At 42.7% G+C, this 16,024-nt stretch overlaps 1 protein-coding gene across 1 annotated transcript in view; it reads right to left on the reverse strand.

Annotated features, from left to right (window-relative positions):
* The window catches only part of CPS1 (carbamoyl-phosphate synthase 1), a 98,622-nt gene extending 96,682 nt beyond the window's left edge, over window positions 1-1,940 (reverse strand). The window contains exon 1 of the mRNA XM_048310348.1: window positions 1,808-1,940. Within this exon, the coding sequence (XP_048166305.1) occupies window positions 1,808-1,930 (123 nt within the window). The 5' untranslated portion in view covers window positions 1,931-1,940. The remainder of the gene's footprint in view (window positions 1-1,807) is intronic.
* Between the last annotated feature and the right edge of the window lie 14,084 nt (window positions 1,941-16,024).

The raw sequence follows: 16,024 nt of genomic DNA on the forward strand, positions 1-16,024 counted from the left end.
TAGAGAAGAGATTGTTCAAACTGCTGCAATTTGCTTTATCACACCAAGAGACACTGTTTAGCCCACTGGTAAGATTACAATATGGAAAAAAAGAAGCTGGCAGCTGCCCTGGAACGTGTGAGAAGACAGCACTGGCCCAGCTGAGGGCTCTGACATAATTTTATTGTACGGTCAGGGTCAAAGCAACATAGCTTCCCCAGCCTGAGGAGCAACCAAGGAATTTGCTCCTCATGCCAGAGCCCTACTTCCTCTTCAAATGGTGCAGCTGTGGAAACTGGTAACCACAATGGTTTATAATCCACAAGCAGCACTCCTGTTGTCAGTACAAGGAGAAATAACTTCTTCCCAAGCCAGATCTGATTGCAGTCAGGGTTTATCTGCTGGGAGGAAGATTACTGTGCTATAAGACTGTGAACAAGGTATCAGTTCATGTCTGCTGTACACTCTGCAGAAGGGGAAGACAGGTCCAGCAGCAAGGACTCTAGTTCACTAGTTCACCACACAGGCTCTGTTTCTAAATGCAGGTGAGACAAAGCTAATCTGGGAAGTCACATGCTGAAGGAAGGCATATAAACAGGAACACCTCTTGTCTTTTTCTGTGTTCCTCTGCAGACAATTTTTGTTTCAAAAGTATCATAGTATCATAGTATCATAGTATCATAGAATCATAGAATGGTTTGGGTTGGAAGGGACCTTAAAGATCACTGTGTTCCAATCCCCTGCCATGGGCAGATACACCTTCCACTGGAAGGTTGCTCCAAGTCCTGTCCAACCTGGCCTTTAACACCTCCAGGGATGGGGCAGCCACAGCTTCTCTGGGCAACCTATTTCCAGTGCCTCACCACCTTCACAGTAAAGAATTTTTTGCTAGTATCTAATCTAAACCTACTCTGTCAGTTTGAATCCATTCCCCCTTGTCCTGTCAAGTAATGGGTCTGTTGCAAGGACCTCAGAGAACTCCTGAAAAATGAGTGGCTGTGGGACAGGTAAGAGAAACCCTAGTCCTCAGTGGACAGAAATGATACTGATCAGCCCTCTAGACCACCCTGCCAGGTAAGGCAGCACCTGCAGTCCAAGCGTCTCAATGTTCTTCCCTACTACCCTCTGAAACACCACTCCTCCAGCTGCTAACAATATTGCACCATTCATTCAACACAACATCTGTGCAAAAGTGCCTTTTCAACGCAAAGTGCATGCTGGCAGAGCTCACACAGCACTTCAGTGCTACGGAAGTCCCACAGAAAGTCCCATTTCACCCATGTACTCCAGCTCCTCTAACAAAATGCACTAGAAAGCTGGGGAAATCAACTGGGGATTTATAGTCCCAGTAAATCAAGAGCTGATACACTGATGCATTCACAAGAGTTGTCTACCTCTCCAATTAATCTCAGAGCCATTGTAGTTTCTAATACATTGAAAATGGATTCTGTATGGATTCAATTGGATTAATTCAAGTGATGCATGATTTTAAATATTCAGCCATTTCATGCTCATATGGACTGAAAGATCTGTTCTGTTAGCTATCAGTCCTATAGAAGGGTGAGGTGTTTCTAAAGAAAATACCATATAATAATTAACTGAAACCCTGAACTTCCACCTTTTGGTGTAATTTACCTATAATTTCCATTCCAGACTAGACAAAAAGTGTGTTTGCTTAGCTAATAAAACCATTTAGCCAAGCAACCCCCTCACCTAGGGTTCAGACAAATCTCTGGTTCACATCGCTAGGTAAGCCCTGTTATCTGCAGCAAGCTATCTCTGCATGCCAAACACATCTATTAAACCACAGTAGTTCAGTCACTGTTACCTTGATGCTCAACAGTCTGGTACCTGTCCTTGAGAAACTCCAGTGATCAGCAGACACATTGCAAAACTTCAATCTGCCTTTCAAAGTCTTCACCACTTTGCAAGCTGTCAAAATTCTTGTCATCTTGAAAGCTGCCGATAGGTAACTAAAGCTTAAAGAACACAAGAGAAAATAAAAATCTGCTTGTATGTATTTCTTCAAGATTTGGTGCTGACAATATACTCTTGTAGATCATAGGGGAAGAGAACAGAGACACAGCAGGCGCACTGGACTGACTGTACAGCACTGCCCTCCACCTTCCCATTTATTCTGCCATTAAAAGTCCCAGGTGCAGCCCCACCTCCTCCACCCCTCCTCAGAGGGGTGCTTGCTTAGGTACCCTTGCAACACTTCTCCTCAGGCTGGTCTCTGAGCACTGTCACAGAGGTTGCAACACAGGCCAGACGCCATCTGCAAGACAGCAAATCCTGCATTGTACTAAAGGACATGAAGCAGGAAGACCAAATTCCATGGAAAGATGGAATCTTTACTCTGTATTTGGAGAGCATGCACTAGCACTGGTTCCAGAGTGCTGCCTGTCCTCAAATAAATGAAAAATAAAATTTTCACAATAAAAAATAAATGGTTGCAAAAGAAAAACATCTTCTGGTAACATTTCAATGGTGAACAGATGAAATAAGGTGAAATTTTCTATATATTATCCCCTAACTACAGACTTCCATGACTCTAATATTTTGCCTGTAACACTACACTACACTCTTCATAAAGAATCATACTCTTCATTAGCCAGAGATGAAAATGCCTCATTAAGACAAAAGCTGGGGGAGAAGTATGCCCATTTATTATCCTTCAAAAACTCAAAAGAAGAGGCATCTTTTGAAATCCAGGTGATGAAAGTTTTAATTGGCTCAAAGCAATACATATACATACAGATTTTTTATGCAGATGGACACATTCTGCTGTAAAGGAATTAGGTGACTTTTAATCAGTGGCAGTAATAATCATGACTTCTTTTCATACAGTGGTTTGAGGTTAGTCTAAATTGACACCAGTACCACATAAAAATATTTCCTGTACAGCTCATTATATATTCACCAGGTTGAACAGTCATCATGAACATCATAAAAGATAGAGAGAAGAGAGGGCAATGGGTTTAGGTACCCTGCACGACGTGAAAAGCTTTTTGGAAACTTGGATGGGAAACACAAAGGAAAGGCCTGGATCCAGATGACTGAAAGAGATAGACAGAGATAGGGTGGAAGACAGACTGGGTGTAGAGCTCCTCACTGCTTCAACATGGGCTTTACAGGTGTGCAGAGCCAGGAGAACCAAGTCAACAGTAACTTCACAGGGGTTTAGGACATAATCATTTTTCCTACAAGAAGATATCTGACAATCATTCTTATTCATAGAAGGAGCTTGAGAGACACAGATTTTGCTTTTTGCAAACAAAAAAAACCAAATAAATACAGAGGACTGGAAAATGGTTTGTTAGCTCTTCCTCCACTTGCTTGGCTCTAGCCTGTAGTGATCCAGAAGCCAAGACCATGCATGTAAGTGACTGGATTGCAAAAAGCTACACCTTGTACTAGAAAGGTCACTTAATATACAAACACCTGTGAGTTCACACATGCAGTTCAGGAGCCAGCTTTCTTCCAAAGTCACATTATGTTAGCTTTAAACTGCCGTGAGTAAAATACACAGCATTTGGAAGGTTATTTCTCATGGCTATACTGAACAGGAAATTCCACACCCCATTTTACTCTCTGCCAACATCAGGCAGAGAGTCACTACTTTGGGCCCTGGGATACATGTTTGAACTAGAATCAAACCATGCTGGCAGTTTCAGCACGGTAACTGCTAATTCCTAACTTCCCTCTTCCACCACATGAGATGCAGTGAGCCTGCACCACGAAGCTGATTGATCCACACAAAAACTCACCTCTTCCTTCCACCATGAGGCCATTCATGAACACAGGGCATAAGGAATGAGCAGAAAATGGACCATGCCTTTTGGCAGAACGGCACCCTGCAGGTACAAACAGCTGCATAACCACAGACACACAGTGTTCAGTGTGTCAGGGATCTGCTGCACACATAGAGACCTAATGTGGCAGCTGTATGTTAAGGATTAAATGCTATATGGGCAAACAACAGGCAAAAAAGTAGTTTCCTTCATCACTTCCACAGCAAGGATGGTCCACTGACTACTACTTTAGATTTGACCCTGCTGTCTTCCCTATTTTCACGCATGTTTTACTCAAAATTGATCAAGCCCACCTCAGACCTTCTGAGATTACAAAGGTTATGGCTCCAGTATAAGAATCTTAAAGCCTCCCCCATGATGAAGAAATTTCCCTCTGCAAAAACCAGGAGAAAACATCCAAGCTATTTGTCTCACTGCCAACATGCTAAAAAGGTCACAAACTACTGAGGCGTTGAGGCCAGAAAATATACCATGTATTCTCTAAAGAAGCCTCAGCTCTGAAAAACCTGTAAAAACACAAACAAGCCACCTATGGTTTGGAAAGATTTTAAGTATTCTTTTCGCTTAACATAAAGACCAGAAAAGGCAGAATCACTAAGAGATGGAATCAATACGGAAAAAGAAACCAACCATAGAATAGTGGAAAAAGAACAGGGACCCATGGTTTTACGGAAATGCAACCACACTACCTGAGCTTAGAACTTGCCAGCCAGTACATAACTTGGAATTGTAGCACCCCTACAGAAAGAAAGTTTGGGCAAGGGCTCTGGAGGAAGGATGTGTATCAGAGAAATCGGGAACAGCAGAAGATTCGCTCAGACAAGAACAGTTCAAGTACTGGGGGAGAAAAGTGCAAAATCTCAATTCTGGCTTCCTTACCATGTCCTAGGTATTTAGAGAAAGGCAGAGTGCCTTTTGTTTCATATTCAGTTACACTATTGTACAGAGAGAGGGATTAGGGGAAGGAGAGCAAAATACCCATTAAAATAAGGAACTTTTTGTTACTGTTTACAATTAGAAAATCCCAGAAACAAAATTCATCACACAGCCCCACAGGACCATAAAAATCACACAAAATCAGTGGTCTGTGGCTTTGCAAATCCCCAAGGACAAGAGATTCAAAGAAAGCTAAGGACCTATATTTTCAGAGGTTTAAAACAAAGCGCTTGATCTTAAGAAGAGAAGTGCTCAGAGCAGATGGGGCCTTGCTTAGATGCCCCAGAACTGGTGCCCCAAAATGGAAGCACCTAAAGCCATTTTTCACAGCTGGGAAGCTCTGCTTTAAGCAACCAAGCTATGCAGGATTTTTCATTTTCAAGTTTTCTGTAAAAAGCACAAGATAGTTCCAATCTTGCTTGAGAGACAAAAGATCAGGGCCAATTTGTGAGCATGTTGGGCCAGATTCACATTAGTGCAAGTCCCAAGTAATTGCCTTCAGCTCAGTGGAGCTTCAAGTGGCATAAGTCTCCCCTGGATTGGGACCAGTGTAACAAGCAGCTTACATGAATTGATTGGACTCTTTCTTATAGGACTATTTCTTATACATGAAATCAGAGAAGAACTTTTTCCCTCCATATGTCCTTCAGATACTTTTGGAAATCTCTCCTGCCATATGTCAGGTTGTGTCTGATTTCTGACCACCCTGTCTTGTCTCCACTAAATTACATTTGAAAAGTATTGACTGGAAAAGCAGAAGAGTTGAAAGTTCCAGCAAAACTGCAATTCTCTGCTGCCACTAGGAAGAAGACAAATATTCTCCTCCACCTCTACAGCTCACACAAAATTCCTCAAAGTGATTTTGAAACCCTCTCTTCCATTTTAAGGCAAGCTCCACTTGCTTCCCAAGGAATTTAGAATAAAGAGTTTTGAAAGCACCTGAAAAATATTGAGATTCACAATATATTTCCTAATCAGGTGTTAGTTCATCAAGAGAGATCACTGCAGAGCTAGGTAGCAATTTTTGATCAAACCCCATTACCTCAGAGACAATAATTTACTTTTTATTGCAGTATGCAGTGGGGGAATAAAAAAAGTTCTCTTGTTTACATGCAAATGAACTAACAGCATCCAGACATCCCCCATCACCCAGTCCTCTTGGATTGCTTCAGGAGAGAAAACTGCTTTGATCCAATCTCAGATCAAATTAAGCATTTCAAGAAAACCCTACAATGTTTAGAAAACGGCAAAGCAAGACAAGCTGAGAATTTCAAAACTGAGGCTGATCTTCACCTGTGTATATGGAGAGAAACTGAAAGGAATAAGAACCAAGTACAAGTCTCACCCCTCAGCTCTCCTGAATTCTGTTGTTTAAGCCACAGCCAGAACACGGGGTTTTTTCCACAGAGTTTGTTCTATTTTAGAGGAGGGCTGGGGAAAAGGGTACTTCAAATTTTAAAGGGAGAGGTTCTTAGCAGAACTTCACATTCAGATGCTGCTTTTTGATTCAGTCTTACTAACACACATGATTGTGCCAGGAATGATAAACTCAGATGATTTATATTTTTTAGATGGAAACAATTCCAAGTGACAAGGCAAGAACAGGAACTGAAAATGGACTGCTCCTAGCTGCCCACTCTGCTCTTGCTTGCAGCTTGTTTTCCATCCACCTCAGTGCCTTCCTAAGATACAAAGTGCTCAGTCCTCTTCAGTCCCAAGTCTAACCCTGAGATCTGGCTTTTTGCTCTTTGCTTCCTTCCACAGTTTCTCTGCATGAATAACAGTCTCCCCCCTCCTTGACATGACTCTCCAGCCCGCCACACTCCATGGCTCCTGAGAGCTGCTTTCCCTTGAGCACACTTCACAGGACAGAAGTCACCCTCCAGTCTACACAAGTTCAGTTTGTGACTGCTCCTCATACTGGAAATAGCAAGAAGCCTTCCAAACCTTTACTATTTCCTGCAGAAGGCAATAATCCATATGAAAAGCAGTATGAAATCTGTTTTTAACAGCACAATGAAACCTTATTCCTAAGTCCCAACCCTGCAGTCCTCATTCGCAGAAAACAAGTGTTTGTGGGTAAAGGAGAACACACAAAACGCGAGCCAACGTAAATTAATGGAAAACATAAGGTGCTTTGAACAGGACACGCAAACTTCGTGTTGGTGAGGGTTTGAGATACAAAATTCAAAAATTCAGACGGTCGTCCTCACAATCTTTGGCTGACAAAGGCCCAGTCTGAAGAGAACATGGATGCATTCACAGTTAGGGATGGAAAACACAGTACCTATAACTCAAAACATCTTCCTAATTCTGATTGAACGTCACTTTTTGTTTGTGAGTCCAAACAAACAAAAAAGTAAAAAAGAAATGTTTTAAATGGAGTTGCTCAAAATCTAATTTTAATAAGTACTGCAAGTAGTTCTTTTCCCTACTACAGAACACATTCTTTTAGAGAAACACTATTTTTCCTCTTTTAAATTTAAAAAAAATTCCTTCTCTTTGGTTTTTTTTTAAACACAAACCTAAAAGCAAATTTCAGTTAGCACAATAAGTGAAGAGTTTCATTTGATATTTTAGTTGAAATGTCAAAAAGCATCAGAATCAAACTGACATGCTGTGTCATTTTCCTTCAAAAACATTAGTTCAGTCTAGCTGACAGCTAAGAGCAATTCAGTTCTGCAAGGTAAATAGTTTGCTCTGGAAACAGACCCTCATGCCCTACTCACAGTTTCATAAAATGAAAGAAACATGCCTGAAAACAACCAAAGCATCCAGGGGTGTTAGCAAATCCCACAGGAATTCAGGATACAAGAGTGTTCACAATCAATCAACAGGCTCTGTGACAGTTTCAATTAACATCCTATATGATAGTTTTAAAAGCTAATAACGACTTTTCGTTTTGTAAGGAAAAATAATATATCAACATAATTGAAAATCTCAAAGCAATGCCATGTGAAAGAGCTTTCTAAAAAAATAGCAAATTTCTTGCTAATTCTGAATTGCCTTACTTGGCACCTCCCTTCTTTTCCAAATTTTGTCTTTAAGCAATAATCAAGACAGCCTTTTGATGAGTAAAGAAATAAATTTATAAATTATAAAATGCTTGACAATAAGACTCATATATCTATTCCCGCATTAGAGAAAATCTATTTTCAATGAGATTACACTTTTTATTAGGCTTGAACAGCCCAGGGTACACTTCTCTGTCTGGGATACAGAGCCCATGCTTCACCCAAACTCGACAAAAGATAAGCCTCTTATCTTCAGCAATAGAAACAGAATCAACATCTTCAAAATGGGTCAAATTCCATTGCTGCTAGGATTAGCAGCTCCTCTATGATCAGCTGACTTGGAAGAAACAGAGAAAACCCTTGCAGTGTCTGGAAAAGACTGACATTACTTCAACAGGCCAATTTCACAAAGTCCTTAGTCAGAAAAAACCCAGAGCTGGCAGAAGAGTACTGCTGGAGGGTGATAAGGACAACCCAAAGTGCAGTCTGCTCCCAGAGTCATAACAAGCACCACACCTTGGGCACACCTCTTATTTTCATGGTGATGCAACCAAGGGAGACTGGCCCCAGGAATCTCTGAGGTACCTGGAAGGTGTCTGCAGTGTTTGACTTCAGGCTGGAGCTGAACTCCATTTACTGGAAGATGTTTGGAGGCAGCAAGATTTCTCACTCCCTGACATTTTCTGAAAAGACATTTTTACAAATGGGAGCCAGGATTAGCAGTCATCCTTTTTCCCCTGTGATTCCAGAGGCTTATAAATTTCACTGGCTTTTTACTGTGGATCATTAAAAAGGCCAAACTGGCTTTATGAAAAGGGCTCCACAAACACAGTCTCCTCCATGCTACACATTTTTACAGAGTCTAAAAATAACATGATCTCAGAATGCAAGATTAGCCACATTTGCTCAAGATGCCTGTTACACTTGCTTCGTTCTGTAGCAGTCCTGTCATGGGTGAATATGTGATAGGTTATCATACCCCAGTGTGTTTGGTGTATCAAAGGAAAACAAATTGACTTGCCCTTGATTATATTATAAGTAAATCAGCTTTTATCTAGGATGAAGGCTACAACACACACTGTCCCCATGCTGCTAATTTATGCATATAACTGTTTATGTGCATTGGCACAGGCACATACAGTGTTCCTTGGGCAGTTTTGTCATTTTTCTTTGACCTGATCATCATCCTTTCCCCAGTTAAGTATAATTTCACTAAAATCAAAAATTCTATGACTGAATCATTTTCATGGACATTTTGACCTGGATCAGACCAATTGGTCCAGCGTTCTTGGTGGGCATGTACAGGGGATCTTGGCCAGACCCATCACACACCACCCTGTGATCTGTGATCTCGAGTCTATGACCAGGACAACCCAGAAGGGAAATAAGGAAATGAGCAGAGAGAGAAAGCATCCATCAGAAGAGATAAGCACCACATCAGAAATGTGTGTTATAGACATTTATATTTCCTAGAACAATGGGTCCTCACAGCCAGGCATTCTGAAGTATGATTCACAGGCACTGCCACTAGTAGGACAGCTACCTGTTGCCTGGACTACAACAAAACCCAGATAAAACAGGCTTGTTGTTCCCAGCACATTAGTGGGTTAGGTCTAAAGCTGCCCTTATTTTAAGGAAATAAAGCAGCTCCACTGAAACGGTGTAAAATATGACCAGCCTCGATGATTAGCTTATGGGCTTGTACCTTGAGTATGTGGGTAAAGTGTCCTCTCCCAGCCTTATTTGACCAAGCTTGTCCTGAGCAAGAAATACTCTCTTAACAATATGCCCTAACGTCTTTTACCACAACAGACATCATACCCAGTGACAGGACAGGCTGGAAGCTGCATCAGGGGAGATTCAGACTTGACATTAAGGAAGCCTTTCTTTACTGAGAGGGTGGTCAAACACTGGAACAGGCTTCCCAGAGGTGGTTGAAGCCCGAAGCCTGTCAGTGTTTAAAAGGCATTTGGACAATGCCCTTAATATCACACTATAACTTTTGGCCAGCTCTGCAGTGGTCAGGCAGTTGGACTGGATGATCCTTGTAGGTCCCTTCCAACTGAAGTATGCTATATGAGAAGAAACAGGAAGTTTTCTACAGAAAGCTTCTTACCTAATTTCCTGAGAATAAAAGTGAATTAATCATCCCTCTGGTATAAATTTATTTACCCTTTGGAAAGGATATACACAACAGTTCTCTCCAGTCTAGTTTTGTACCCTTTAGCACCTGTGCAGTGCTAGCTGTCCCTGGTTTTAGTGGGAGGGAGAGTTATGTGGCCTTGGCCTCTCACCTTATATACAGCATCCATGATCAATCAGCATTTTCCTTGTTGCTTCATGCCTGGTGCTCCAGATTGGAAGGATTTGCAAAATTTGTTTGTCTTAATCTTTTTCCTCACTCCTACTTTTTTTTTTTTTTCTTCCTGTGGATACCCTGGGGAGAAAAGATAAAGATAAAAAGCTTTGACTGTTGCACACAGGGCTATGCACTGAAGCATTTTCTTTAAATTACACATAGATATGCATTAGGCAGATACATGCCTGAAGATGCAGATCTCTCTTCAAACAGCACAGCAAAGTCTTGCTATATGGATCTGTAATGTCATTTGAGAAGGGACATGATATTGGCTGACTAAAAACATTTTTAGGGCTGGAGAGCAATGAGGTTTGAAGAAGTAATTGATGCTGTCAGTTAAGTGTTCAGGACTTCAACCCCAGAACTCCAGCACTGTCTATCCAGATAGCATTGCTGTAATAGCAAGGGAACTTTATGAGCTAGTCAGTCATAAGACTGTATCATGCTCCATGGGGATGACAGACACTAGATAAAGTTTTATACCTGGCAATACACAGAATCCGACAATGGATCAGGCTGGAAGGGACCACACTGGCTCATCTGGGCCAACCTCCCTGCTCAAGCAGGGTCAACCCAGAGCACATGGTGCAGGATTGTGTCCAGATGGGTCTGGAATATCCCCAGTGAGGGAGACTCCACAGCCTCTCTGGTCTCTGTTTCAGTGCTCAGTCACTGCACAGGAAAAGTTCTTCCTCCTGTCCAGGCAGAACTTCCTGAGCATCAGTTCCTGCCCATTCATTCCTCTTGTGCCATTGCTGGGCCCCACAGAGCAGAGCCTGGTTCCCGCTCTGAGCCCTCCCTGCAGACAGGAACACACAGGGATGAGGGCCCCTCTCAGCTGGGGCTCCTCTCAAGGTTGAACATCCCCAGTTCCCTCAGCCTTTTCTTGTCCAGGAGACCCTCCAGGCCCTTCCTCATCTCTGCAGCCTCCGCTGGACCCACTTCAGGAGTTCCCTGGCCCTCTTGTACCAAGAAGCTGAGAACTGGACACTCCAGATGTGCCTCACCAGAGCTGAGTAGAAGGGCAGGAGCAACTGTCTCAACCTGCTGGCAATGCCCTTCCTAATGCCTTCTTGGACACAGAGGGACACTGCTGTCTCATGAACAGCTTGTTGCTCACCAGGACACTCAGGTCCTTCTCCGCAGACCTGCTTTCCAGCCTGTAGAGGTGCATGGGGTTAATACATACTGCTGTACTTTAACAAACACAGCATTTTCCTTAACAAAATTCCTAGGAACAGTCTCCTTGCCACAATGACCAGCTGGCTCAAAGAGAACCTATGCTTTTGAGTGAGGGCTCTCATTGCACATCTTAAAAGAGGGCACAAAGCCCTGGCTGACATGTGAGTGGGACCAGTGCTGAGGCTGTAGATGCAGTTAGGCTGCCCTTCCCCTGAAGATATTCTGCACTGTATTGTCCCTGTCACTCATTTCACTCTGACACCTAAAAATGTTCAGCAGGATTTAAATGAACCGACTCATGGGATCATGGAATCACTCTGCATCCCATGGCAGCAGGTCCTAATTCTTCGTTCATTTGAAGAAGGCAGGATCTCAAATACTGAACAATTTTGTCTCTTTCAGCTTCAGGAAAGACAAAGCAGGTGATCACTGAAGAAAACTAGGGAGTCCCAGTTCACACTGAAAAAGCCAAGGGAACACAAGATGCTTTTCCTTCTTACTCTAAACATGCAGACCTGCCCCTCAAAGAGCACAGGAACTAACCACAGAGCTGGAGACACCAAAAAGGCCTGTCTGGGTAATGCTCTGACAACTGCACTCTGAACTTCCTGGATAGAGTTCCTTGCACTGCCAGAGTCAGGAGTGTCAACATGGTATGTCAACAGTATTATCAGAAAAAAAAAAAAAAACAAACACCCACATCTCTGGATTTGGCTTAGGCCCACAACAGTCAAAGCTGGGGCCTGAATATATCAAATTGGGTTAAGCCTACTTCAACTAGGAGCTGTAAACACAGGGTTTAGTTTTCAGATAGTTTACTTCATGAACAGATGTGGTTATAATTATATCAGATTTTAGCAAAATGAGCAATCAAACTGTAAACCAGAGTAGTCAAAAGGTAGCTTGTTCACTTTCCTGTATTGATTAAAGTAATTTAAATACTCACTTTTTCATCTTTATCCACTGCCATAAATAAATGAAAATCAAATCTATTCATTTGTTTCTACTTCCTATGGATTCCATCACACTACAGTCCATTGTAACCAAAACAAGCATAAACTACCACATCCAGTGCAATGGATGTGACAAAAAACCTGACAAAAATCCACAAGAGCTAAGTGCTGCTGGGAGTTTTCCTTTCACTACTCTGATCACAGAGATCTCAGCAACAGTGTGTGCTTTGGAGACCACAGCAAGGATGAGGAGTTGATTTATATAGGCCATACATGGTCAAGAAGAGCTTCAGTTTGTCATTTCTGACATGAGGGAGGAAATATGGCTTGAAAAATACAGAATACCAATATAGTGGAAAGCGAGTATCGGCTGGTAAGAAACATTGTAGGGATACAGACCCCAATAATGCTTTACTCAAGTATTACCTCTTTACTCTTCCAGCCAAAGTGTCAGCCAGTCACACACTCCTGCAATCACATTTAAACTTTCCAGAGAGCTGAATTCTTTCTCTCCTTCCCTTCTGCCCCAACAAACCCCCACAGCTGTGGCACACTCAAGAGTGTGCTTTGAAGAGTTTAGATGCTCATTTTGGGCATCAGACCCAAGTAGGTCTGATTTCCAGCATCAACAGCAGAAGAAATTGGTCTCGAGCCATGACTTTGGAAAAGACTTTGGAAAAGACTCAAATATTTTATTCTATTGATTCCTGTGAAGCCTAAAGCCTTTATCCATACAAATTTTTGGCTTTGCCCTAGACCTCCTCCTCTCCTGACCATTATCACAGCACTACACCCTGGCCAATACAGGTGTTTTCATCAGACTTTGACCCTAACACATCTGCCTGTGCAGCAAGTAGAACAGCAGTGCTGACACACTGTGAATGCTTCCAGTTTTCTGTTTACCACCATCCTCCCATTATCAGCCTCCTGCAACAGATGGACTGTAATTTCACAGGCACAAGAAGAGTCAGTAACTGGGTGGGAGAGGCAGGAAAGCCTGCTGCTTCAGTAGCAGGAGCCCAGAGGGAAAAATAAAGGCAGAATGTTGTGGAAGAAATATGGAGACCTATGTTTAAGCATCAGCCCAGTATCAGCCACGAGCATAGCTCCAGCTGGGGCAATTCGGACTGCCTTCTCTTCCCAGTTCTGCCTTTTTTCCAGGGAAATGGGTTCCAAGAGATGCAGCTAAAGACATAAATAAATCTGTTTCAAGCTATGATGTTCCTTTTGTTGGGACAGCACCCATTTTGATAGCATCAGCCACAGTGCTCTCTAATAAAGGTCCCTAAGAACATTTCCATCCATCCTGCCAGTCAGCTAACATACAGTCTTTCCAAATGTGCAAAGGAACATGTGGGGAACTGAGATTAAATTTCATTGCTTGCATCTCCCGAGAAAAGTCACAATGCACCCCTTTTAGGTTTCTCCAAAGGGCAAATAAACGATAACTAAAAATCGTCCAAGCAAAATATCTCTTTATGTTTTGATAGTTATCAGCTTTCAAGCTCACCACACTAGAAATGCTACTGTGTTATACATTCCCTTTCCCCACTCCATGTATCTATAATAATGCATATGGAAGGTAGGAAGCCACGAGGCTGAGAATGTAGTGAAGAAACTGCCCCTTTGCTTTGAGCAACATTATGAGTTGGAAAAATACTTTCAATCCCTAATGGCCTTCTGAAACCAAAACCAGGGGAAAATACCTCAAATGCAAGAAGAGCAGGAAGCTCTCCGGCACACAGCAAGCTCTGTTCCTGTGTTCCAGGCAGCGACCCATCAAGAGATGTCACCTCCCAGAGAAGAAAGCCTGGTGCTGAGTCCTGGCAGGGCCAGCATGGCTTGTGGCTGAGTGACAGGCAGCTGTGCTGGTCCTGTGACAGTCGGGATGAGCCCTCCTTTTGAAAGCCTCAGTACAGCAGCTTGCTTTTTTAAGAGAAAAAATAATCCTATGGGGTTAGGGACACATCTGAGGTATGAAATAATATTCTCAGGTGCATATCCAAGCCTGCCTTTCTGCAGTGTTTGTCAGGGGCAGTTCTTTCAACAGGGTCAATGAGGTCTGGTCTCAGCAGAGCTCTCTGAGGGTCACCTGGGAGACCTGGGAAAAGCCCTGCTGATCCATTTTCTTTTTATGCTGTGCCTAAACCTCAGGGGAGCACACAGCAGCACCAAACCCAGCACCACAGCTGAAGAACAGGAGCATCACCACACCTGCCTGTTGAGATACCCACAAGCTCCAGAGGTTCTTTACCACCACTTCCAGCTTTCTTATGTTAATAACTATTAACACTTCAGTCCCTGCTCAGTCATAAAACTGTCAACACAATTAAACCTGTGTCAGAAAGGACAATCTGATCCATCCTCTGCATTCAAGGTAACTCCAAGCCCAGCTTCACTCCATGATGCAGTTGCATCTGGGGCATTGCAGACACTCAAAATCTTTGCAAAGAGCTGTTCTGAACATCTGAACCATGAGAGAGTTCAGCAGAAGTTTACAGCCTCTGGAGTGTTCCGCAAGAGACAGGAGTCTATAAGAAATTGGATTGATTATCTGGCATTACACATTTATGGGGGCAGGACTTAAAGTAGTTTATTTAGATGTCACAGGGCATCTGTGCACTGACACTGTTACAGCTATTAGCAGCACAGGGACCGTGTTAGATGATGCTAATGAATGAATGAATACCTGTGTCTTGTAGGTGTATGACTCACTGACAACCTGCAGGAGGGGAGAGTGGTTGAAAGGAGATCTGTAAGCTACAGGAAGACTTCTAGGATACTTGTTGCAAGGAAACACTTTGGGCTGAAATTGAGCCACAGATTTTATCACAGCCAATCTCTGAGAAGCAGAGACTGAATTACCTGCTATGACTGGCTTTGCATCAGAATGGGAATCTCACCTTCCTCACCAGCTGCTTTCCCTTTGCGATCTAAAGGCTGAAAATGCTGGTTACACCAAGCCTGACAGAGCTGAAGAAGTGTTTGGACAATACCCTCAGGCACATGGTGTGGCTCTTGGAGAGTGGGACTCAATGATCCTTGTGGGTCTCTTCCAACTCAGCTTATTCGGTGATTGTGTAATTTCCCTGACGGAGTTGAGAAGCTCTGAATAAGTTCCTCTTCAGAGCCATCAATGAATTACCTCTCCAGTGATGGGAAGGGCCACAGAAACAAAACAGTCAGACACAAGCCTAGCAGGAGCAGGGGACAGGAACCAAGGTGAGAGAACTCATTGGAAAATCCAGGAGGAGTGACCTTCTGAGAACTGCAGTTACAGGATCTCTGAGAAAAAGCAGATACCTCAAACCAACAAGGATGGCAAACCTAGGACCTAATGGCACATATTTACTGACCAAGACAAATCTAGACAAAACTATTACCATAAAGGTGGATGTGGATAATAAATATCAAGATACTGGTGCCAAATCATTCCTGTATCAGGACAGACTTTGCAATGCTTCCCAGGTGTCCCTATTGTCAATAGTATAGACACTTGAGATTGAAGATCTTTTAAAAACATGACACTCAGTAGTTATCCATGAAAAAGAATTGTACACTCTGAGCAATAGCAGGTTCCATTTTAAAGAACGGGTAAAATGTACCAAATGAAAAATAAGGTCTTCTTAGTGCCCCTCAGAGTCCTCAGAGCACCTGTAAAGCTTAAATGCATTGCTCAGTGTCACAGAGACCCTGGTCATTGCCACCCCAAACTGTTCACACAGCTAAGCAAACAAACCAACAGTCACATTTACCACAATTCATCCTGTAGATGCGCAAAGGTGA

The sequence above is a fragment of the Corvus hawaiiensis genome, chromosome 7 (assembly GCF_020740725.1).
Source record: "Corvus hawaiiensis isolate bCorHaw1 chromosome 7, bCorHaw1.pri.cur, whole genome shotgun sequence".
NCBI lineage: Eukaryota > Metazoa > Chordata > Aves > Passeriformes > Corvidae > Corvus > Corvus hawaiiensis.